Source organism: Chiloscyllium punctatum, chromosome 38 (genome assembly GCF_047496795.1).
Source record: "Chiloscyllium punctatum isolate Juve2018m chromosome 38, sChiPun1.3, whole genome shotgun sequence".
Lineage (NCBI taxonomy): Eukaryota > Metazoa > Chordata > Chondrichthyes > Orectolobiformes > Hemiscylliidae > Chiloscyllium > Chiloscyllium punctatum.
The window spans coordinates 40745409-40771101 of NC_092776.1; the positions used below are offsets into that span (position 1 = coordinate 40745409).

The 25693-nt window shown below is 42.1% G+C and overlaps 1 protein-coding gene across 1 annotated transcript in view; it reads right to left on the bottom strand.

The window, feature by feature from the left end:
- The window catches only part of cfap46 (cilia and flagella associated protein 46), a 219984-nt gene extending 201730 nt beyond the window's left edge, over positions 1-18254 (bottom strand). The window contains exons 1-4 of the mRNA XM_072557677.1: positions 18007-18254; positions 12834-12958; positions 7716-7847; positions 2390-2454 (exon numbers count right to left, since the gene is read on the bottom strand). Coding sequence (XP_072413778.1) covers positions 2390-2454; positions 7716-7847; positions 12834-12958; positions 18007-18193 — 509 coding nt within the window. The 5' untranslated portion in view covers positions 18194-18254. The remainder of the gene's footprint in view (positions 1-2389; positions 2455-7715; positions 7848-12833; positions 12959-18006) is intronic.
- Positions 18255-25693: the final 7439 nt, after the last annotated feature.

Genomic DNA, 25693 nt, shown 5'->3' on the forward strand with positions numbered 1-25693 from the left:
GACCCCGAGGAACTGAGTACCCCACTCTGGGAAAAGGCTTCTTGTTATCCACCCTGTCTATACCTCTCAAGATTTTGCAGACGTCAATCAGCCCCTCAGCCTCCATCTTTCTAACGAAAACAATCCTAATCTACTCAACCTGTCTTCATAGCTAGCGCCCTCCTTACTAGGCAACATCGTGGTGAACCTCGTCTGCACCCTCTCCAAAGCATCCACATCATTTTGGTAATGTGGAAACCAGAACTGTATGCAATATTCCAACTTTCGAGCCAAAGTCCTACACAACTGTAACATGACCTGCCAACCCTTGTACTCAATACCCCATCCAATGAAGGAAAGAATGCTATGTGTCTTCTTCACTATTTTATCGACCTGCATTGCTACCTTCAGGGTACAATGGACCTGAACAGCCAGATCTCTCTGTCCATCATTTTTCCTCAGGTCTTTTCCATTTACGATATAGGTCGCTCTTGAATTGGATCTTCCAAAATGCATTTGCACCACCTTGCATTTGCCCGGATTGAACTCCCTTGACCATTTCTCTGCCCAACTCTCCAATCTATCTATATTCTCCTGCATTCTTTTACAGTCCCCTTCACTATTTGCTATTCTCTCAATCTTAGTGTAATCTGCAAACTTGCTGATCAGACCTCCTGTACCTTCCTCCAAATCATTTATGTATATCACAAACAACAATGGTCCCAACACGGATCCCTGTGGAACACCATTGGTCACAGTTATCCATTTTGAGGAACTCCCTTCCACCACTAGTGTCTGTCTCCTGTTGCCCAGCCACTTTGCTATCCATCTAGCTCGTACACCCTGGACCCCATGCAACTTCACTTTCTCCAGCAGCCTACCATGGGGAGCCTTACTGAAGTCCATGTATATGACATCTGCAGCCCTTTCCTCATCAATCAACTTTGTCACTTCCTCAAAGAATTCTATTAAGTTGGTAAGGCATGACCTTCCCTGCACCAAACCATGCTGCCTATCACTGATAAGAACATTATTTTCCAAATGTAAATAGATCCTATCCCTCAGTATCTTCTCGAGCAGCTTCCTTACCACTGACATCAGGCTCACTGGTCTATAATTACATAGATTATCCCTGCTACCCTTCTTAAACAAGAGAACAATGTAAAAGGCATGTCTAGTCAGTTTGCAGATGACACCAAAATTAGTGATGTAATGGACAATGAAGGTACCTTGATCAGATGGTACCTTAGGCAGATGGAGATTAATTTAAATCTGAGATATTGCATTTTGGTAAGGCAAATCAGGGCAGGACTCATACAGTTAATGGTAGGGCCCTGGGGAATATTGCCGAACAAAGAACAAAGTGGCACAGGTGCATAGTTCCTTTTAAGTGGAGTCACCGGTAGACAGGATGGTGAAGAAGGCAGTTGGCACACTTGTCTTCATTGGTCATAGAAGTATTGAGCATAGGAGTTGGGATGTCATGTTGTATCACACAGGACATTGGTGATGCCACTTGTAGAATACAGTGTACATTTCTGGCCTCCCTGATATAGGGAAGATGTTGTTAAACTTGAGAGGGATTAGAAAAGATGTACAAGGATGTTGCCTGGATTGGACAAAACAGCTGAGCTCAAAGGAGGAGGTGAATTTAGACCTCAATGCAGCATTTGATCGGGTCAGGCCTAAAGGAACACTGGCAAAACTAATGTCAATGGAATCACAATAAAATCTTTCTAATGATTAGAGCCAATCGTAGCATAAATGAAGATGACTGTGATTCTTGGTGATTGATCATCGTAGACTGAAGGCATCACTGCAGAGACTCCTCAGTGCTGCATCCAAGGCCCAAATATTTTCAGCTACCTCATCAATGACTTTCCTCCATCTTAAGGTCAGAAGTGGGGATATTCCCTGATAATTACACAACGTTCAGCATCATTGTCAGTTCTTCAGATACTGAAGCAGGTTATGCCCATATGCAGTAAGATGAGGACATTTGGTGTTGACCTGCCAAATAATATTCATGACAACAACTGCTGGCCCAGCCAGCAACATCCTGATCCCAAGGCTGGATAAAAAGAAATGTGCATCATACCAGACCTTAATTTTAAAAGTTATCTAATTTAAGCTGATGTACTTTTAAATGCTTTAAACGTTTGCATTATTTTTCTTGTTTGTCCTTGGAGAAATTTAATAACAACACAAAAATGCATAGGTGAACAGTGGAAGAACTGAAAATGGATTACATGGGCAATTTCAGTTTTCATCTGAAAGCGAAAGAAAGGTTTTAGGAAAAAGCCAATTTATCTTTCTTTCTCAATTTCATATGACTCTTCATGCGCTTTCTCAATAATATCTGAACTATTTTGTACTTGTAAATGGCATTGGTTAACTGAAATTATCATACCTTGCTTCATCTTTTGCATATGATATAGTCGTGAGGATGCAGCGTATAGCTTTTTTTAGATCAGACTGGAAGAGAAAACATGCAGTTAGGCAGATAGCATTAATTACTTTTTCCAATAAATGAAATGCAAAATTAGAAATGAGGTACTTTCCTATTGAGGATGCTCAAACAATTCTCCATCAAAATATTTAAATATAGCATCAAGCTTTACAGTTGAAATAAAGCAAAAATATTGGAATTACATAAAGAAAGTCAGGCTTTGAAAAATAAATATAGGCTAAACTTTCAACAAGTATTCATGAATGTCATAAATATTTTATGATGTGTTAATAAAATTGTATTCAATATGTTTTGAATAAGAATAATGTATGATTCATGTCTGTTTCTTATACTGGACAGGTTTTAAAAATGAGATATTATCGATAAGTTTACAAATTCTGCTGAAAAAGCACTGCACGATCATTTGAGTGCAATTCCCATTTCATAAAAATATTGAAATTGAACTATCTGAATTTTTAAAAGTTGGACAGAACTTTACTCCCCGAAAACAAGGTGGGTTCAGGTCCAGCAAGATGTTAACATTTGAATGTCCAAAGCTCCATTTACCAAACATCCCTTTGTACACCACTGAGAAACAGCCTCAAGGAGGTTAGGAATTGAGAAACTGCACAAGAGGGTTAAGATTCAAAGACATTTAAGAATAACATCCCCCAAAAAAACACGGATTCATCAAATAGCATCTGGAGCCAGCACGGCCTGATAATGAAGATCAATATTTCTGCTGTCCATTTTTTGCAGTAAAAAAAATGGTATTTTAGTTTAGATTAAGTGTGTTTAGAGTATAAGGAATAAGGTAAGGTTCCTCTGGTATACAATTAGTATTCTTTAAACCAGAGAAAGCAAATGGAAAGACAGTAACTTAAAGGTAAGTCATGGCAAGGCAGCTCGACCAGATTGAATACTTTACCAGAATAATGTGGACAGTGATCAGGGACACTGCAGTGCATGAGTCTCTCTCTTTCTAACAGATTTTCCATTTTGGATACTTCTGGAAGAGAGGGTTTCTTATGGGATTGCACCAAGTCCCTGGCTCAGCTGCATGGCTTTTGTTTTTTGGGGAACAGAAGGGTGAGACCATCAGTGGTAGGGGATCATTTCATAAGGATTGAAGGACTTTCTGCAGCCGCAGACTTTACATCAGATGGTACGTTGCCTCCCTGATGCAAAAGTCAAGGATGTGACTAAGCTGCTGCAAGGCATTCTGAAACTATTTTTGAGGGATTGAGGAGTTGCAGAAGGAGAAAGAGAGAGAGAGAGAGAGAGAGAGACAAACAGACAACAGTCAGAGGTCATGATCCATAACAGTACAACTATTTAGTTAAAAGAGGGATGAGATCCGGCCAGCAGAATATAGGGAGCTCCAAAATAAATTAACTACAAAGGATAGTTATCTCATGATTACTCCCAGTGCCATTTGCTAGCAAGGTGAAGGATAAAAGGATAGACCACATGAAAGGACAGCTGGAAGAATGGTAAATGATGGGGGTAATTTACATTCTTAAGGCATTGAGACTGATTATGGAGAAGATAGATCTGTATAAGCTAGATGAGTCGCACCTTGTGGGCTGGGACCAAAGTCCTCGCAGGAGCATTCACTAGTATGATAGAGAAGGGTTTAATCTAGAGTGGCAAGAGGACAGAAACCTAAGATGGAAGGCAAATGTGAGGGAAACAAAGACAGAAATTAAAAACAGAAAAGTAAAAAGTGAAAGTGGAACACAGGAGAAACAAGAGCAAGCAGCAAACAGGGCTGGAATACAAAAAGATGCTTAAAAATGTCAGAGAAGTCTAAAAATACTATATTTAAATGCATGGAGCATTTGCAATAAGGTAGAAATATTAACAGCACAAACAAATGTAAATAATTGTGATTGTTGAAACATCCAAAGGTACTCAATCTTTGGGAATGACAGGCAATGTGGAAAAGGAGATGGTGTGGTATTAGGAGTGAAGATAAAATCAGTGCAAGAGCTAGAAAGGATATTGGTACAGAAAATCTAAACATGAAATCAGTCAGGATGGAGCTAAGAAGCAAGCGAGAGTGGAAAACATTAAGGAGAGTTGTCTGTCGGCCTCCAAACAACAGTGTCGAGGTAGGGAGTGGCCGAGCAAGAAATTAGATATGCATGCTATAGTAATCATGGGTCATTTTAATATACATACAGACTGGGCAAACCACATGAGCAATAATACTATGGTGAATGATTTCAGAGTAAGATGTTCTTTTCAGACCACTACATTGAGAAACCAATTCATGGGCAGGCTATTCTAGGTTTGGTTTTGAGAAGGGGTTAATGAATAATTTTGTTGGGAGAAGTTCTTTTGATAAATATAACATGATAAAAATCTAAGTTGGGATAGAAAGTGAAATCAGCCAATGCAAAACTAGGGTCCTAAAACTAATAACGGAAACTAAAGTTATAAGGACTGAATTAGTTATGTTCTTGAAACTTAACTGAAAGGCATAACAGTGGATAGACATTCCTTAATAGTTAAGGAATGAAAGCATATAATATCGTAGTAATACCTTCCTTTTGGACAAAAGTGGCCCAACTATGCTTAACAAAAGAAATTAAGGATTATATCAAATCCAAAGAGAAGTAATTGAAAGTTGCTTAGAAAAAAAGTAGCAAAACTGGAAGCAGTGTAGAATACACCAAAGGAGGACCAAAGGAGGACATAAAAGAATAAGTATAAGAGTAAACTTGGCAGGATCATAAAAGTAAGCTGTAAGAGAAATTCTAAGGATAGTGAAAACAAACCAACCCTAATACTCTGAAATGGTAAAATTGATAAATAGAAAACCAAAGAAATAGCAGCACAATTATTCAATTACTTTTATTCTGTCTTCACAGAAGAAGACACAAATATCTTCCAGGAAGCGCGAAGGAAGCAAGGGTCTTCTAGCAAGGAGGAATTATCGGTATTAGTACAAACAAAACCTGGAGAAATTAATGGGACTGAAAGCTGAAATCACAGGGCATGATCAACTACTTGCCAAAATATATTAAAACAGGTGGCCATGAAATCTGTGCATGCAATGGTTATCATCCTCCGAAATTCGGTATATCCTGGAACAGTCCCAGCAGGCAAAAAGGTGGTAAATGTAACCCCACTGATAAAAAAGGAGGGAAGGAGAAAACTGGGAATACAAATTAAACCAACTTCAGGAGCAAGCAAAATGCTTTTTTGAATGATGCAATAATACAACCTTCAGAAAATATCCCCCATACTTCACCTTCTTTCTTCCTTAAAGAATATACCATCCTTATTACCGACTCTTAAGAAAAAGAAATTGATATCTCTGAGTCAGATGCAAACTGAAATGACAGTTTCATTTACCTTGATAATTATTGTTAGTATTATATCTTTATAAACATCAATTCTTTCGGTCTTTAATTGATATTAAAGAACAATAGAGCCATTGCCATCAAAAATGTATACTTTCCAAAAGTACCCCGCCAGCTTAACTGGTGACCTCCATGATCAACAACATCAGTACCAATTAATAAATTGTTTTATGCTGCAGGGTTAGAATAAAACTTCCAACTCTATTCGAGTCAATAGATAAGTTAATACTCAGTTCACACACCCATAGTGTATGGTACTAATAAAAGCCAAGTGTGTAACAATTGATCCAATAAAACCAACTTCACATTGTTACTCAATAGCTAGCTTACCCTCTATTAAATATTGACTGAAAGAAAAATGTTGGCTACCAGGAAATTTCTCTGTTCCCTATTCCCTGCCATAGGGATTCATCATGCACCAAATCAATTTTAGTTTGCAGCGGAGGGGAGAGACAACAAAAGTGGTTGTGGTTCAATTTAACATTTAATCTGGAGAATAATACCAACTTCATGGCACTCCCTTACCACACTGAAGTATCAGGTAAGACTTTGGGCTCAAATTCTATCTTGGATTTTGAAAATGAAAATGTAAAAACTATGTCACATTTACAAAGTATCAGAAGAATAAAAATCGTGGAAATAGTACCAATTACTTAACATTCATCTGGTCTAAGTTAGAAGTTTGCAACAACCTCCTGTCAAGTAACAAGACTCCTTGAAACACCTTCAGAGGAGGTGATAGCCCAGTGATATTACTCCTGGACTGGTAATCCAGCGATTCAGGTAATGGTCTGAGGTCCTGGATTCAACTCCCACCAAGGCAGCCTGCGGACTTTGAATTCAATAAAAATTTGAAATTAAGAATCTCATGATAGTCAGGAAAAACCCATCTGGTTCAATAATGTTTTTTAGGGAGGGAAACTACCAGCCCTATATGTGACTTCAGGCCCACAGCAATGCGGTTGACTCCAAATTGCCCTATGGGCAATAAATACTGGCCTAACCAGTGGTGTCCTCAGCCTGTGACTGAATAAAAAAAAATCTTAAAAATAACAACTAAACTTTGTAAGTGTAGCAGAAAGAGTCAGCAGAATTGAATGCACTCTAGCCACTCTTGGCAATGTAAGCTCTGTATATTTTGATATCTTGCTTTCATTTGAATGCTACAGGTGGGGGCTATCTGTGGATGCTAAGCAGGAAACCCACCGTAGCTCACTAGCAATGGACCAGGATATCTGGGTTCAAGCCCTACCTAGGGGACAGTGAGGTCTGCAGATCAGAGTTCTTTAGTGGGGCTGGAGTTTGAGGTGGGGTGGGAGCTAGGACCTGGAGTGGGGCTGGAAACGTGTGTACACCATCTCTGAACAGGTTGATTATAAAATATCTGTACCACTCATCTGGCAAGACATCAACAAGCAACGTGAAACCACTGGAGAAGCACCCATCATCGGTTAGGGACATCCCGCCTATTTTTAAATCTGAAGATTACAATTGTGGCCTAGCAAATAGCACAGGACTCTGCTGTTCATGTTTAACATTTGTTCTTCTTCTCATCTGTTTTCAGCAGGCCAGCTGCTCCCCTCTTTTAGACACCCCTCTTGAATCATTAGGATGGTGATGGTGTCTGCCTTCTCCCAACCCAATCTTCATTTGCCAGCCACCAACTTTCCAGGTAAGAAGAAATCATTCCCTTTAAATTTTAGAAAAAACAATCTTGTATTATAACCAAATATCACCTGAATTGTCAACAGCAATGCCACAGGAGATCTACAAGTGGACCCAAATATGAATGACTACATATAATCTTTTCATACAGTTCCAAAAGTCACTTCGTTTGGCAGTTAACAGTCATTTTTTAAGAAAGATATTGTTTCATATAATTTTGATTGTATTTAAGTAAGTAAAACAAATCTTACTACATGCGCAGAAGACTTTGGAGCATATAGTTCAGCTTGGCAAAGATATGCTCTACCCAAAAACTGATTGTGAGGGAGTGTTCCCTTGAAGTACATACTCAAGCAATCCTGGCTAATGTCGCGTTGCTCAAACTGAAAGAAAAACAGTTCCAACATTTAGATGAACACAATTACAGGAGAAATTTGTAAATGTTACGAAATATGTCAAAACACAACAAATATCAGCCACAAATAAGAAACATAATACCACAATTATTTTGTCTTTTCAACTTTATGGAAGTAAAATGTTTGAAAACTTGAACTCTGACACATGTATGGTATAGATTTGCAAGCTATACAGTACGTTCTGCTATAACGCGTTAGTTCCGTTTTTGTGCAATCCTGTGTTGTAAGAAAATCATGTAATAGCAGCACCATTTAAACTAATGGAGCTGGAATCACATTAGAACCAATACACACTTTAAAAGTTTGTGCTTTAGAAACAGTGTCCCCAATTCATCCATTGCATTTTAGCATACTCACATTAACAAAACGCGAGCTATAGCAGAACGACCTGTACTAAATCTAAAATATCATTGGGTGCATTTACAAAGAACAAAACTTCAAATGATGGAAATATGCAGTAAGTATTCAGCATCTTGGCTCCAAACCTCTTATAGCCTTAGACCTAACATGGACAAAAGAAGTGAACTCTTCAAAGGCAATGACAACCCTTGACATCAATGCAGCATTTGATGAAGTATAGCATCAAGAAACGCAGGCAACATTGAAGACAATGGGACAATGGAAAAACATTTCACTGTTTGAAGTCAAAGACAAAGGAAGTTGTTTTAGGCCAGTCATTTCTTTCGATTTGTTCATGGGAAGTGAGCATTGCTTGACCAGAATTTACTGCCATCAAAAAGATGGTGGTGAGCAGCCTTCTTGAACTCCTGCTGTTCAGTTGGTGTAGGTACACCACAGGGCTGATAGGAGGAAAGTCCACGGCAACAGTGAAGGAACAACAATATAGTTTCAAGTCAGGATGGTATGTGGCCTAGTGGAAATGTGCAAGTAACAATGCTCCTTTAAGGTGATAAAGGTCACTGGTTTGAAAGAAGCCTTGGTGAGTTGTTGCAATGCAGCCTGTGGATAAATTAAGCCCAACACTTTTCTTTGCTTCATAGAATCATACGCCAGTTACAGCATAGGAGGCCATTCAGCAAGTCGTGAACATGGCTGTTCTCTGCAAACGCAACTTAATCAGTCCCATTCCCTTGCCTTCTCCCCCTTGTTCTGCAAATTTCTCTCTTCAGATAATTATACAATTTGCTATTGAATTATGATTGAATATGCCATCATCACTCTCCCTCAATGATCTCCCCTCCATCCCAAGAACAGAAGAGGAACTGTTTGCTAATGACTGCACAGTGTTCAATGCCATCATAACTCCTCAAATATTAACATACAGAAAGACTGGGACAATATGGACTGAAATCCAGCAAGTAACATTCATACCATACAAATGCCAAACAATGCCACCTTCAACAAAAGAGAATTTAACAATCCTCTCTCCCCAAACATTCAGCACCATTACTGTCTTGGGTCCCAAACTAATAACATAGCAAAGCTTACCATTGAATAGAAATTTAACTGGACCAGTCATATAAACACAATAGCAATAAGGTCAGAAACTGGTAACTCTGAGGTAAACATTTATGTCCTAACACTCTAAAACCTGACTACCATCTGAAAGATCCAAGTCAGGAGTGTGATGGAATATTTGCCATTTGCCTGGATGATGTTGCTTCAACAAAATGCTCAATACAATTCAAGACAAAACAGCCCGTTTGACTGGCACCATCAATATTCACTCCCTTCATCACTGGTGCACAATGAAAGCCACATACTATCTCCAAGATGCACTTCAACAATTTAACAGACCTTCTTCAACAGCACCTTCCAAATCTGCAATCTGAATTACTTTGTTAGTACCCTCACTTCTGTTTTATTATTTTTTTATTTCATTCATAGTCATAAAGTCATACAGTCCAACAGGTTCATATCAATCATGCTCCCAAAATAAACCTGTCCCATCTGCCTGCATTTGGCCCACATCCCTCCAAACTTTTCATATTCATGTACTTATCCAAATGTCTTTTAAATGTTGTAATGCTCCTCATGTCCTTTTTAAAACTTTCTCCTCTCACTTTAAAAATATGACCCCTAGTTTTGAACTCCACCACCACCACAGAAAAGACCTTTGACATTCATCTTATCTATGCCCCTCATGACTTTATAAACCTCAATAAGGTCACTCCTTAACCTCCTCAGCTCCAAGAAAAAAGTCCCAGTCTATTCAGCCTCTCCTTATAACTCAGATCTTTCATTCCCAGCAAAATCTTGATAAATCTTCTCTGAACCCTCTCCAATTTAATAATGTCCTTCCCATAGAAAGGCACCAGAATTGCACACAGTACTCTAGAAGAGGCCTCACCAATGACCTGTACAACATCAACATGTTGTCCCAACTCCGACATTCAAAGGTCTGAGCAATGAAGGCAAGTGTGTTTTTTATTAATTTCGGGTTTGGTGCTGTGAACTGACCACTGTGAGCTGAAAATGACCTGTGAGCAGCAGCTTGTGCTAAGGAAAACAGAACAAACAAGTTTGTGAGGTATGTGAAAGAATTCCTTAGACATTTCACTTCTGGAGTGGCAGTATGCATAACCAGATATCAGATGTTTGCCCATTAACAAAGTCAGTACCTGGGAACTGGTGCCAGCAAGTGTGAAGGGAAGATTATGGTCAAACCGAGACTGGGACCTGAGTTTCAAACTGGTTTTTGGACTGTGTTTCTGAGCTACTGGAAGTTCAGATAATAGAAACTATACAATAGTTACAATTACAGTCTGTTCTGACATAACATGATAGTTCTGTTCCCATGCGATCCCATGTTATAAGAAAATAGTGTAATCGCAGCATCATTTAAATCAATGGGACCGGAATTGTGTTATAGCCAATACAGGTAAGGAAAGTTGACATTCTATAAATAATGGTCTAAACTCTTCAGTCATGTTATAGCCAATTCGCATCAAGAAACGCATGTTATAGCAGAACCAACTGTAAGACTGACTTCCTCAGAGTGAACTGCAAAGGTCTCCCTGAGCATCATCCTCATAAAATTAACTAAGAAACAATCACATATTGCTTGTGGAATAAAGCTTAACTAAAACCACTTAAGCAATCTGGTCAGTTTTCTTTTATCTTTCTTATCTTTCCCTGAACTGTGTTTGTTTCTCTGTCTGACTTTTATGCAAATAGGCCTGAAAAAAAGGGCATTGGGTTTAAATCATCGGCATCACTTAGATTACTTTATTGTTTAATTTTGCGCTGCTAAAGTAACTGTATCATTAATTATTTGTTAACTATTTTGTTTAAGCTACAAACCTGCTGTCTAAAATTAATTATTCACAGAGTCTGGGATTTGTTATTTGGAAAATCTGTTTATGAACCATTGTGGTCAATTTTGAGAGTTTAGTTTTACTATGCTATGAATACAGAGGTAGAAAGGTTTATCTGATTCAGCTATGAGTCTCCCTGTAACAACAACTTTGAAGGTCAAGGAAGCAGGTGTAAGGAACATCATCACTTGCTAGTTCCCCTACAATTTGTTTTGATTTTATTTCGATTAGATTACCTACAGTGTGGAAACAGGCCCTTCAGCCCAACACATCCACACCAACCCTCCAAAGAGCAACCCCTCCCAGTCCCATTCCCATAACCTATATTTACCCTTGACTAATGCACCTAACACTATGGCAATTTAGCATGACCTGCACATCTTTGGATTGTGGGAGGAAACAGGAGCACCTGGAGGAAACACATGCAGATGTGGGTCCCTGATGCTGTGAGGCAGCAGTGCTAACCACTGAGCCACCGTGCTGCCCAATTCTCCTACAATTTCCTTAAATAGTGAGAAGCTAGAAGGTGTAGAACTTCAAAAGGTACTTGTGCGCCCTTGTTTATTAGTCACAAAGTTAAAATGCAACTAGCAATTAAGTATGCAAATGATTTGTTGAATAGAGGAATAAAGGTGTCTTACTGCAGTTATGTGAAGCATACCTAGAATAGTGTGCAGTTTTGATCTCCTTACCCACTGGAAAATTCATCTGCCAAGAAAATGTATGTCATCAAACTAATTCTTGGGATTAAAGAGATTGTCCAATGAGACTGGACCTTTATTATCTGGAATTTAGAAGAACTGAATTGAATTGAATTGAATTTATTGTCACGTGTACCAAGGCACAGCGAAAAGCTTTGTCTTGTGAGCAATACAGACAGATCACAGAGTTAAGTAGCATAGGTAAGTAAATAATAGGTAAACAGTGGCAAAAACAAAACACAGGTACAGGCGAATGTTATGAGTTTGTGAGAACGAGAGGTGATCACATTCAAATCTACAGAATTCTTAACAGGGGCTCAACAGGGTAGATACTTTCCCCTGGGTTAAGCGATCTAGAACCAGAAGACACAATTGCAGAACTAAAATGAGACACTTATTCTCTCAGCAGATAGTGAATTTTTGGAGTTCTTTGGCACAAAAGGCAACAGCAGTTCAGTAATTGAGTATGTTCAAGATTGGGATTGATAGATTTCTACAAAGTAAAAACATCAAAGGAGGCAGGGATGATGCATAAAAGTCAAGGTCAATCTTATTCTGATTGAATGGCAGAGTAGGCTTGTAAGAAGGAATGAGCTATTTCTGCTCCTTTTTTTAAGTCCTTGTGTAAGTCACACACCGCATCTTCACTTACAACTGAATTACCATTTCCTCACTTTCACTGGGACAAAAACCCAAAGCCCTTCCAAACATACTGTAGATATGCTGACATCACATGAACAGTAGCAGCTCAAAAGCGTGACTCACCACCTCTTATTCAATGGCAAGTAGAGTTAGCAACAAATGCTGGTCTTGCTAACAATACATAATTATAAAAGAAATGCATTAGAATCAGTTAATATTGCAGTAGAATGATAAACATCAGCACATTTCCAGTCTTAAACTGAGACAAAGATATCAATACTCAGAGTAGGAAAAACAGCTTCATTTTATATTGAGTTCAGGTGTCTCACTACCTGTAGTGCAAGTTCTGCACAAAGCACATATAAATCCGGGCTAACAGTTTGTACTCCAGCCAGTGTTGGTTTCTCTTCAGTGGCTACTTTTATTAAGTCATAAGCTTTTTGCAAAGTGCTGAAATCTAAAATAAAATTAAAAGGAAAAAAAAGTGATATATACAGAAGTGGTGAAACATTTCAAAACACAGGTAACATGGTCCTTAAAATAAACAAACTTCGACCTGTATTTAAATAGGATAAGAAAGAATGTCATAACAAAAATGTTATCAGTGACAGTTACTTGTCAACCCAGTTACTTGGCATTTTGAGATAATATCTCCCCCATTTCCTTACTTGGGCTTGCTGTCCGAGGTACTGTGAAAATTAAGTGGATAAAATATTAATAGGCATCAGCAAATACCATTCTGATTTCTATGTTACAAGGTATTCAGGTACATCGCAGGTTAACTCATAATATGGAAGGTGACCTTTGTTTCATCCTCATTCAGTCTCATTAATTTTATAGCTAGTTATGCATTTTTCAACCATCACATTAAATTTTATTAACATTTTGAGTACCCATTGAACAGCTGACACATGTAAGTATTCAAATCTTTTGCCGCATCTTTATCTCAAATCATTCAGCATCCATGCACTCTTTACAAGACAAGTATCTGTACTAAACAACAACACCTCAATAAATGCTAACCTCTCAAAATCTGAGTAATAGAAAAGCTTTTATCCTTTCTTTGTTAACTTTTTAGTGTCCTTCAAAGGCTAGTGATCACAAAATGAGTTATCTTCTCAAACCCACATATCCTGTGTCCAATCTGATTTCATATAAATATAGACTGGAATATTGAGGAGCTCAACCAAGCAAAGCAGAAACAATACATGGTAAGTTGCCACCAGGAGGCAGTCTCTCACATACCGTTTGTAATTCACAATGGTACAAACCAGAGGAGGTTTAGGTGAGAGTTTCTTGTGCTGTTGAATTCTTAATCTCATGAACAAATGGATGCCAGTAGGGGGAGCAGAACTCCTGTTCAGATAGTGGTGTGTGCTTTAGACGATTTCCACTACAATTTTGAGAGTCTTTGTGAAGCTACTTCAAATTGAATCAAAGATACAGTTAGTGTCAATGTAGAGACACTATAACCAGCAGAAGAAATGGTTGGTTCAGAATTTTCATACTCCTAAGTCTTATTGCAACTTTGAGGCAGTTTCAACAAGGCAGACTTGTTAAAGCTGTGGACTAAATAAACAAAGTGAATCGGGGCTGAAGCTTTAATAAGCAAACAACCTGACATCCCCTAACCAAACCAATAGGCCCTCCTCTCCCTCCCACACCCTGAGCTTCTACACCCCCTCCCCACACCCTCTGTTGGATGAGCAACAGACCACCTTGTTGTATACAGACAGTCCGTCAAGACCACACCACCATTCAATAAGATGAGGTTCTTGCTTTAAACAAGACATTGTTTAGTAGTATGTTATCAACTAACTACAAGTAACACTGATAACATTGGCCCAGATATTCTGATCAGCTTGCAGCAGATTCAACCAGTGGTAATCCTCTTTAAAATGGAAGTTTACAGCAACTGGGGAGCAGTAAGCATGTAAGGTAAGTGGTCAGGAGGAGGATTGGTTCTAAGGATATCAGGGCTGGGGATGGAATTGGGGGTTGCAGGGATCACTTTACTCATTATTCTATGGTTCAAGTTGCTTTTCCTTCATCCTCTAGCTTTTCTGCTGTAACTCTTAAATTTAAGTCACTTGCAACCCTCCGAATTCTCTGACTTTGATGGACCATTTCAGAGGACTCCAGGCACAAGAGAACTGCCCACCAGAAAATATAATCTCCTAGACATCTCCCACAGAGTCAGGTGCTTTGGGAATTCCACATGGTTCAAATGCACAACTCCAGTTGGCACTCCTCTACAACTCTCTGGTTATTGGAATACCTGGACCATTGTTACTGAGATTATGTGGAGGACCTGTATGGTGAAAACCCTATGTAGATCTCACTCCCTTCAGATCCTAAGCTGTCCTCACAGGAACTTCATATATTATCACAGTGGATGGTGCCTTAGTCACTCCTTAATATTAACCCATTTCGTACATCTTACACAATGCATTCTGACCCTCAAAACCCCTCTTCCCACCCCTCCCCTCCATCCTAATGCCCAACATTGTCCTCCTCAAACACTTGCCTCTTCCTCAACATCCACTCCCCTTTTGCACCCAACCTCAATACTCCCTTCCAACATTCCAATCACAGAGCATGACCCTTCCCTTCTTTCTCTCTGCTCTCCTACTTCGCCTCTCCACAATTCCACCTCCCCATCCTTCTTCTCCTTAGTCAACCCTCTTCCTCCTTCTCTACCCGCTCCCCCTCTAACGCACCCCGTTCCATCACACCTTTCATCCCTACTATCCCCACTTTACATCCATCCCTTCCCCCACTCTACCTTTCATCCCTCCTCCCAACACATCCCCTACAGCCCTCCTCCCCAACTCCCCCTTCACCACTCCTCCCCATTCCCCCGACTCCCTCTATCCCTCTTCTCCCACATCCAATTAATCCCTCCTCCCCACTCACCCTACCCCTCACACCCTCCTCCATCCCCCCTTAATCCCTCCTCTCACATTCCCCCAATCCCTCCTCTGCCACTCCCCCAACACACCCCTCCATCCATCTCCTCTGCCACTCCCGATTCCATCCCTCCCCACTCCCCCATCCCTTCCCTTCACTCCAAACAATATCCCTCCCCCACTCCCCACTCCTCCCTTCCCTCCATTCCCACACCATTTCCCCCAATTCCCCGTCTCATCCTTCCCCGACACACCACTCTATCCCTCACCCCACTCCCCACTCCACCCCTCTCCCCACTCCCCACTCAACCCCTCACCCCACTCCCCACTCCACCCCTCACCCCACTCCCCACTCCATCCCTCTCCCCACTTCCCACTCCAAACCTCACCCCACTCCCCACGCCATCCCTCACCCCAATCCCCACTCCATCCCTCACCATACACCCCACTCCATCCTTCTCCCCACTCCCCACTCCATCCCTCACCCCAATTCCCCACTCCTTCCCTCACCCCACTCCCCATGCCATCCCTCAACCCAATCCCCATTCTATCCCTCACCCCACTCCCCACTCCATCCTTCTCCCCACTCCCCATTCCATCCTTCACCCCACTCCCCACTCCATCCCTCACCCCACTCCCCACTCCATCCCTCACCCCCAATCCCCACTCTATCCCTCACCCCACTCCACACTCCATCATTTACGCCAACTCCCCACTCCATCCCTCACCCTACTCCCCATTCCGTTCCTCACCCAACTCCCCACTCCGTCCCACATCCCACTCCCCACTCCGTCCCTCACCCCACTCCATCCCTCACCCCACTCCCCACTCCATCCCTCACCCCACTCCATCCCACACCCCACTCCATCCCACACCCGACTCCATCCCACACCCCAACTCCCCATTCCATCCCTCACCCCAACTCCCAATTCCATCACTCACCCCAACTCCCCACTCCATCCCTCACCCCAATTCCCCACTCCATCCCTCACCCAATTCCCCACTCCATCCCTCACCCAACTCCCCACTCCATCCCTCACCCCAAACCCACACTCCATCCCTCACCCCAACTCCCCACTCCATCCCTACCTCAAACCCACACTCCATCCCTCACCCCAACTCCCCATTCCATCCCTCACTCCACTCCCCACTCCATCCCTCACCCCACTCCCCATGCCATCCCTCACCCCACTCTATCCCTCAACCCACTCCCCACTCCATTTCTCACCCCACTCTCCACTCCATCCCTCACCCCACTCCCCACTCCATCCCTCACTCCATCCTTCTCCCCACTCCATCCCTCACCCCAACTCCCCACTCCTTCCTTCTGCCACTCCCCACTCCATCCCTCTCCCCACTCCATCCCTCACCCCACTCCTCACTCCATCCCTCACCCCACTCCATCCTTCTCCCCACTCCCCACTCCATCCTTCTCCCCACTCCCCACTCCATCCCTCACCCCAATCCCCACTCTATCCCTCATCCCTCACCCCACTCCATCCCTCATCCCACTCCCCACTCCATCCTTCTCCCCTCTCCCCACTCCATCCCTCATCTCATTCCATCCTTCTCCCCACTCCCCACTCCATCCCTCAACCCACTCCTCACTCCATCCTTCTCCCCATTCCCCAATCCATCCCTCAACCCCACTCCCCACTCCATCCTTCTCCCACTCCCCACTCCAACCTTCTCCCCACTGCCCACTCCATCCCTCACTCCATCCCTCACCCCACTCCACCCCTCACCCCACTCCCCACTCCATCCTTCTTCCCTCTCCCCACTCCATCCCTCTCCCTACTATCCTCCCATCCTTTCTTCCTCACCCCTCAAACATCTCCCCCCACCTCCCCCCTCTCCCCACTCCGTCCCTCACCCCAACTCCCCACTCCATCCCACTCCCCACTCCATGCCTCACCCCACTCCCCACTCCAAACCTCACCCCACTCCAAACCTCACCCTACTCCCCACTCCATCCCTCACCCCACTCCCCACGCCATCCCTCACCCCAATCCCCACTCCATCCTTCCCTCCTCTCCCCACTCCATCCCTCCCTCCTCTCCCCACTCCATCCCTCACCCCACTCCCCACTCCATCCCTCACCCCACTCCCCACTCCATCCCTCACCCCACTCCCCACTCCATCCTTCCCTCCTCTCCCCACTCCATCCCTCCCTCCTCTCCCCACTCCATCCCTCACCCCACTCCATCCCTCATCCCTCTCCCCACTCCTTCCCTCTCCCCTCCTTTCTTCCTCACTCCCCAAACCATCTCCCCCCTACTCCTCCCTTCCCCTACTCCTTCCCAAACACCCTCTATCCCTACACCAACTCCCCTCTCCCCCATCTCTCCACCTCCTACCCCCCCTCCCCATCTCTCTCCCTCCTACCGCTCTCCCCATCTTTCTCCCTCCTACCCCCATCTCTCCCCCTCCTATCCCCCCTCCCCATCTCTCCCCCTCCTACCCCTCTCCCCCATCTCTCCCCCCTCCTACCCCCATCTCTCCCCCTCCTACCGCTCTCCCCATCTTTCTCCCTCCTACCCCTCTCCCCCATCACCCCCCCCCCCCCCCCGGAGTGTGTGCTCCGCGCTGGATTTACCGCTGCCGCAGACCGCCGCTCCTGCCAGGAGGTGGGCGATGGTCGTGTCCATCCTGTAGCCCAGGCTTCCCAGGATCCGCGGGAAAGGGATGAGGCTCGGTGTGTTCCCGGGATGTCCCGGTCCCGGTCGCTGTGGAAGCTCCTGTTGCCAAGTAACGGGACGCGGTGCTCCCGTACGGTGGCTCATGGTAACCAGGAAGTACGGAACAAACCAGCCGCTGGGCAGGGAATTGACACCATGGTCAATATCAGCATCACTGTCAGCTTTCAGTGGACCACAATGACAGCAAACAGGGGGCTCAACATATCAACAAACAAAACAAACCACCCAAATGCTCACACACATCTTCATTTTCAAACTTGTTGATTCATCAGGGCAAAAACATAAGTAAAACGTTTCAGCATGCAGTAAATCCCATGGCACCTTGTCAAAACAACTCATTTTCCACACAACATGTACTTTTATGGTTAAGGTTAACTTAGGGCTCAGAAATCACATTTTTGTTTTAAGGATAAATAGATAGAACTAGCACTGGCTTCCTCGGGGAGATCTGATAGATGTGCATCGCAAATCTATTTCTCACCCTTTATTTCTGAGTACATGGACAAATCCCAGTGTTCCTTCACAACTCCTTGTATCTCACCATTAAGAAAATATTGTGATTTATTTTCTCAAACTCACATTGAAAACCATCATTTTTCCTACTCACATGATCCGTCTACACTATGTCTCCCAATTTTAAGTGTTAACTCAAAACACGCCAATGCTACTCTCAAAATTCCTTTATTGAAATATTTATATGTATATATGTGAAAATCTGAGACCTTACTGCATTTCTAATAAGAACCAAGTCATATCCCCCCAACCAGTGTATATTTCCCTATTCCTATTTTCCAACTTCCATCCCTCAATTATTTAACAGCACAAACCATAATGTGGCTCCCAGTTCTGTGTATTTTCATTTTTGTTCATGATTTCTCTTGGGGATCCTTACTAAATGATTTCTAAAATTTACTCTAGACAAGATCCAAAAATATTCCCTATCCATCAAACCATTGACATCTCAGAATAGTCACAGATGACTTACCTTTCACAGATTCACCTGACTCTTTTTCATCCGCTCATACTTTTTATTTCTTTTCAGTCACTCTCCCTATAACAATAGTGAAGTAGAAGTCTCAAGCAGATGGTATTCTGATGGGTCTGTAGTTTTTCACTTCACCTGTTCTTAAATAATAAAGTAACATTTGTAACCTGCCAATTCAAAGGCATGATTTCTGAATCCAGACAGCTTTGAAAAATGATAATAGACACTTCTGCAATTTTCTCAACCATATATTTTAGTACTCAAGTGTGGCCAATCCTTGTAAATGTATCATAGCAGAGCTTTACTCTTCTTGTGTTTCTTCTCTTGACTTTTTTGTAAAGTTCCCTTTACAACTGACATTATGTCCTCGCTTCACTCTAAGCATGAATATGTAATACTGATGTATGAATTTTATCATTTCTTTGTTGTTACTAAAAATGACCTACACTGTCTTTACTTGGGCCATATTCCCTATTATTATTCCCTGTGCCCTAACATGTTTATAAAAATGTTTACTGTTGCTTTTGATATCCCACAAGTGTTTCCCATTTTGGGGTATCATTACATTTCCTGTATCCTTTTATTGATTATCAAATCTGTCTCTGTCTGCTGCATTTGCACTTTTCCATTTGTACAAGCCTTTTAGTTTGGTTCAACATTGGGGGAGCGGACAGGCAGGGAGGAGTCACCTCCACCCCTTACTGGGAATAGACAGCAGAGCTCACGGCTGAGGACTGTAATGATATTTTCCATCTTTTTACTGATATTGAAAGTATATTAACCGGGTGGGAATTGGCCAGGATGAATTTTATGCTGCTTTTTGAGTCAAGATATAGCTGAATAATTTTCCACATTGGGTAGATTGTAATAGCTCAGCTAGGGGTGCATCAAGTTCCTGAGCACCAGTTTTCAATACTATCACTGGAATATTGTCAGGGCCCACTGCTGTTGGCCTTTTTTGATGTCACATGAATCAATTTGGCTGGAGACTGGCATCTGAGATGCTGGGGACTTCCAGAAGAGGCCAAGATGGATCATCAACTCAGCACTTCTGGCTGAAGATTGTTTCATTTTCCATGAAAGAGCTGGGAAACCCCTTTGAAGAGGATGGAGATACCTGTGGAATCTGCTTTTCCAGTGACTTATTTAATTGACCAGCACCAGTCATGACTGGACGAGGCAGGATTGCAGAGCTTAGATCTGATCCTTTGGTTATGGAATCACTTAGATCACTTGCTGCTTATGCAAATTTTACAGCTTCACCAGGTTGACACCTTATTTTTAGATATACCTGGTGCTGCTCCTGGCATGCCTTCCTGCACTCGTCATTGAACCAGGGTTGATCCCTTACTTGATAGTAATGGTAGAGTGAAGGAAATGCTAAGTCATGAGGTTGCACAGTGTGCTGGAATACAATGCTCTTAACTGCTGATAACTCATAGTACCTTATGCATGCCTAGTCTTGAGTTGCTAGATCTGTTCAAGTCTATTCCATTTAATACTATGATGGTGCCACATAATATGATGCAGGTGATTCTCAGTATGAAGACTTCACCTCCACGTGGACTATGTGGTAGTCATGTTTTCTGATATTGTCATCGACAGATGCATCTGTAGCAGATTTGTGAGGATAAGGTCAAGCATTTTTTCTCTCTTGTTGGTTCCCTCAACTGCTGCCAACCTAGTCGAGCAGAAATATCTTTGAGGACCTGACCAGCTTGGTAAGTTGTGGTGCTGTCAAGCTACTCTTGGTGGTGGACAATGAAATCCCCAACCCAGAGTACAATCTGCACCCTTACTGTGCTTTCATCAATTGGTGTTTAATATACAGGAGCTGAGGGGGTATGGTATATAGTAATCAGCAGGAGGAAGTCCTTGTCAATGTTTGACCTGATACCATGAGACCTTATGGGATCTTCTGTTAATATTGATGCTCGTAGGACAACTTTGCCTGTGCTGTAGACCACTGTACTGCCACCTCTGTACAATTAATGGGACAGGATATGCCCAGGGATAGTATTGCCCAAGTCTTTGGGTGTGTGGTACAATTTGTGATTATGATTGTGTCAGGTTGTAGCTTAACTATTCTATGAGACGCCTCTGCCAATTTCAGGACACACTCCCTGATGTTAGTAAGGAGGACTTCACAGGGTCAACAGATGACTGTTTGATGTTGGTTCTTGTGCCTTTGTTAATGCCAAGTAGTCCATCTGGTTTAATTATTTTTTTAAAACTTTTTAGCAGTTGATAAAATTGAATGACTTGTTCAGCCATTTCAGAGCAGTGATAAGAGATAATCACATTGCTTGTCAAGACCAGATTTTTTTATGTCTTTAATTTTGGTTAGTGGTCTAAAAAAAATGAAGGTACTGTTCTAAACCAAGAAGATTGTGCAAAAAGATAGCTGACGTTTTAAAATCATACTTACTGGAGCATTTTGAAAGTACTACACAATGCCTGCTTTCCCCTGGAACAGTGAGAACTAAAAACTAATGCTTTCCAATCTATGGGATAATTGCTTGACAACAACATTTTGAATGGTTCCTGTCCAGGTGACCATGGCTTATGTGGGGCCAGTGCAGCAGAAAAATCTCCAGTCTGCAAAGGGAAAACATCAAGAAATCTCCCTGTTTCTCCTTCCTACAAAGAGGTTCCAAAAAGTTTCCAATAATAATTAGTTGCCTTCCACTCACCTTTCTGTACATATTCCTTGATGAAGGCGGACCAAGAGCCTTAAAAACAATTAAATGATAAATTCTAAACCAGTAAACAAAATAGAAAGGGATTGGAAGAAACTAAATGAAAACAATTCATCAACTCCTCCGGGCAAGACTGGTGCTCTCAAACAATGTTTCCCTGATTTTATTTCCTTTACGCCCCTGATATCTTGTCTGTCTTTGTGTGTCTGCCTCACCAGGAAGGGAAAATTTAAAAAGGAAAGAGTTAAAATTAGAATCACGTTATAAGTTAGCACTTTATATTTCCTTATTGCTATAGGTTAATTACAATTTGTTCATCATAAATAGTTGTTTCCTTAAGTACAGAAACATGGTCTGTATTTTCTTTTAACCTGAATTCTGAAGTAAATTAGGGATGTTGAATTGTTTGAATAAATCTTTTCCTATTTGTAATAACGCTGGGAATAGTGGGGCCTGATTTCCAGTACCTGCCCCAGTGTGTTGTGACATTCAACAATGGCCATTGTGGAAGCGTAAAAAGCTTCAGTGTCATTATCAGTCTGAGAATTCCTGATAGGTGTCATAAACCAGGTCTTGAGGGGGTTTTGAGCCTTTCTCTCTCTCTCTCTCTTTATGCACTGAGGTCATTAAAGATGCAGACAGCTGTCAGCAATGTTCATGACTATGAAAGGGATTCTGCTCCGTGAATGTGCAGATCATCTGTGACACATCAGCCAAGTAATGAAGGTCCATGCTTATTATCCAGGGAACTTTCATGACCCTGTCTATCATATGTATGATTGAAATTAGCATCCTATGCAGTTTTGGAAGACAGCACCCTGAAAGGAGGGTGGGAGTACACATTGCCTCTGCTACTGGAAGCATGCACGTGCAGCTTTCCAACCATGATAGTCAGTTTTCCTTCAAGAACATTACAGCAGAATGTTTTAATCTTGCCTTCTTATGAGGCAGCTACCAGAAAACTACTCCCTACCCGACTCCTGCCATCCTCCAAATGTGTGGCGGTGGTTTTTAGCAAAGTTCCAGAGTTTGCAGTCCTGGTGATGGTTGATCTACACCACTGGAGAAGCCTTTGGATTGAAAGTACCCCCCTGCTGTATGCTTAATGCAAACCTGGGGCATTGCAAGATAGCATTGTACGTGCTGGAATGACTAAATGAGATCCTGTTGGAACATGAGTACTGCTAATTTCCTGGTTATGTGCAAATCAAAAGCTGATTAAGATTCTGCAACTAATAAACTCATGATTAATTCCTTTAGTGGGAGAGGGGTACTGAGGGATTGAATACATTATTTCCCCCTCCAACTTCATTTTGATTTAATCCTTCCTTCTCTCCTTACCGTTCACTCACTTTTGCTGTCATTGTACTGCCCTGATGGGCTTTGCATGTTAACTGGTAATTTAGTTGGAAACATGCATAATATAGTGGTGGAAGATAAAGGAGGAAAGAAAAGTAACATGGGTGATTTGGCGTTGGGAAAAAAAATGGTCAGCTCTGCATGAAAGCATTCTCAATATAAGAAAGAAAAGCAAAAAGCAAACTCATGATTAATACGTACCCCTTCAGCTGGCCAGAACATCCAAGGTACAACTCCACCAACCTGCAAGAAATCTCCTCCCAATTTGAGTATAACCCTATCAAAATAAAAAGAGAATTGTGCAGTTCACTTTAAGCAAAAATGCTGAGATTCATTAGCTGTGTCTAACCTTTCTAATATCACCTCTCTTTATCACTCTTTATTCTCCCTACATTCTGTTTGTTCCTCACAGATTTGCTATCCCTATTGTCCTTATGATACTCCATCCTCCCATGTCTGTCGAGCTCCTCAATCTGAACATGGACTAGTAGAGATTGATAGATTTCTGATTACTGTTGCATGCAGGATTATAGGAATCAGCGAATAAAAAGCATTGAAGTGTTCAATCAGCTTTGGTCAATCAAGTTTGTGAGGCATGATTTCCCATGCACAAAGCCATGTTGACTATCCCGAATCAGTCCTTGCCTTTCCAAATACATGTACATCCTGTCCCTCAGGATTCCCTCCAACAACTTGCCCACCACCGAGGTCAGGCTCACTGGTCTATATTTCCCTGGCTTGTCTTTACCGCCCTTCTTAAACAGTCGCACCACGTTTGCCAACCTCCAGTCTTCCAGCACCTCACCTGCGACTATCGATGATACAAATATCTCAGCAAGAGGCCCAGCAATCACTTCTCTAGCTTCCCACAGAGTTCTCAGGTACACCTGATCAGGTCCTTGGGATTTATCCGCCTTTAACCATTTCAAGACATCCAGCACTTCCTCCTCTGTAATCTGGACATTTTGCAAGATGTCACCATCTATTTCCCTACAGTCTATACCTTCCATATCCTTTTCCACAGTAAATACTGATGCAAAATATTCATTTAGTATCTCCCCCATTTTCTGTGGCTCCACACAAAAGCCACCTTGCTGATCTTTGAGGGGCCCTATTCTCTCCCTAGTTACCCTTTTGTCCTTAATATATTTGTAAAACCCCTTTGGATTCCCCTTAATTCTATTTGCCAAAGCAATCTCATGTCCCCCTTTTGTCCTCCTGATTTTCCTCTTAAGTATACTCTTACTTTCTTTATATTCTTCTAAGGATCCACTCGATCTATCCTGTCTGCACCTTACATGTGCTTCCTTCTTTTTCTTAACCAAACCCTCAATTTCTTTAGTCATCCAGCATTCCCTATACCTACCAGCCTTCCCTTTCACCCTGACAGGAATATACTTTCTCTGGATTCTTGTTATCTCATTTCTGAAGGCTTCCCATTTTCCAGCCATCCCTATATCTGCGAACATCTGCCTCCAATCAGCTTTTGAAAGTTTTTGCCTAATACCGTCAAAATTGGCCTTTCTCCAATTTAGAACTTCAACTTTTAGATCTGGTCTATCCTTTTCCATCATTATTTTAAAATGAATAGCCTGATCTCAGTGGTGGGCTAGTTGTTGGAGGGAATCCTGAGGGACATGGTGTACATGTATTTGGAAAGGCAAGGACTGATTCGGGATAGTCAACATGGCTTTGTGCAATGGGAAATCATGTCTCACAAACTTGATTGAGTTTTTTGAAGAAGTAACAAAGAAGATTGATGAGGGCAGGGCAGTAGATGTGATCTATGTGAACTTCAGTAAGGCGTTCGACAAGGTTCCCCATGGGAGACTGATTAGCAAGGTTAGATCTCATGGAATACAGGGAGAACTAGACATTTGGATACAGAACTGGCTCAAAGGTAGAAGGCAGAAGGTGGTAGTGGAGGAGAGTTGTTTTTCAGACTGGAGGCCTGTGACCAGTGGAGTGCCACAAGGATCGGTGCTGGGATGATTTGGATGTGAGCATAAGGGGTACAGTTATTAAGTTTGAAGTTGACACCAAAATTGGAGGTGTAGTGGATAATGAAGAGGATTACCTTTGATTACAACAGGATCTGGACCAGATGGGCCAATGGGCTGAGAAGAGGCAGATGGAGTTTAATTCAGATAAATGCGAGGTGCTGCACTTTGGGAAAGCAAATCTTAGCAGGATTTATACACTTAATGGTAAGGTCCTAGGGAGTGTTTCTGAACAAAGAGACCTTGGAGTGCAGGTTCATAGCTCCTTGAAAGTGGAGTCACAGGTAAATAGAATATTGAAGAAGGTGTTTGGTATGCTTTCCTTTATTGGTCAGAGTATTGAGTACAGGAGTTGGGAGGTCATGTTGTGGCTGTACAGGACATTGGTTAGGCCATTGTTGGAATATTGCGTGCAATTCTGGTCTCCTTCCTATCGGAAAGATGTTGTGAAACTTGAAAGGGTTCAGAAAATATTTACAAGGATATTGCCAGGGTTGGAGGATCTGAGCCATAGGAAGAGGCTGAATAGGCTGGGGCAGTT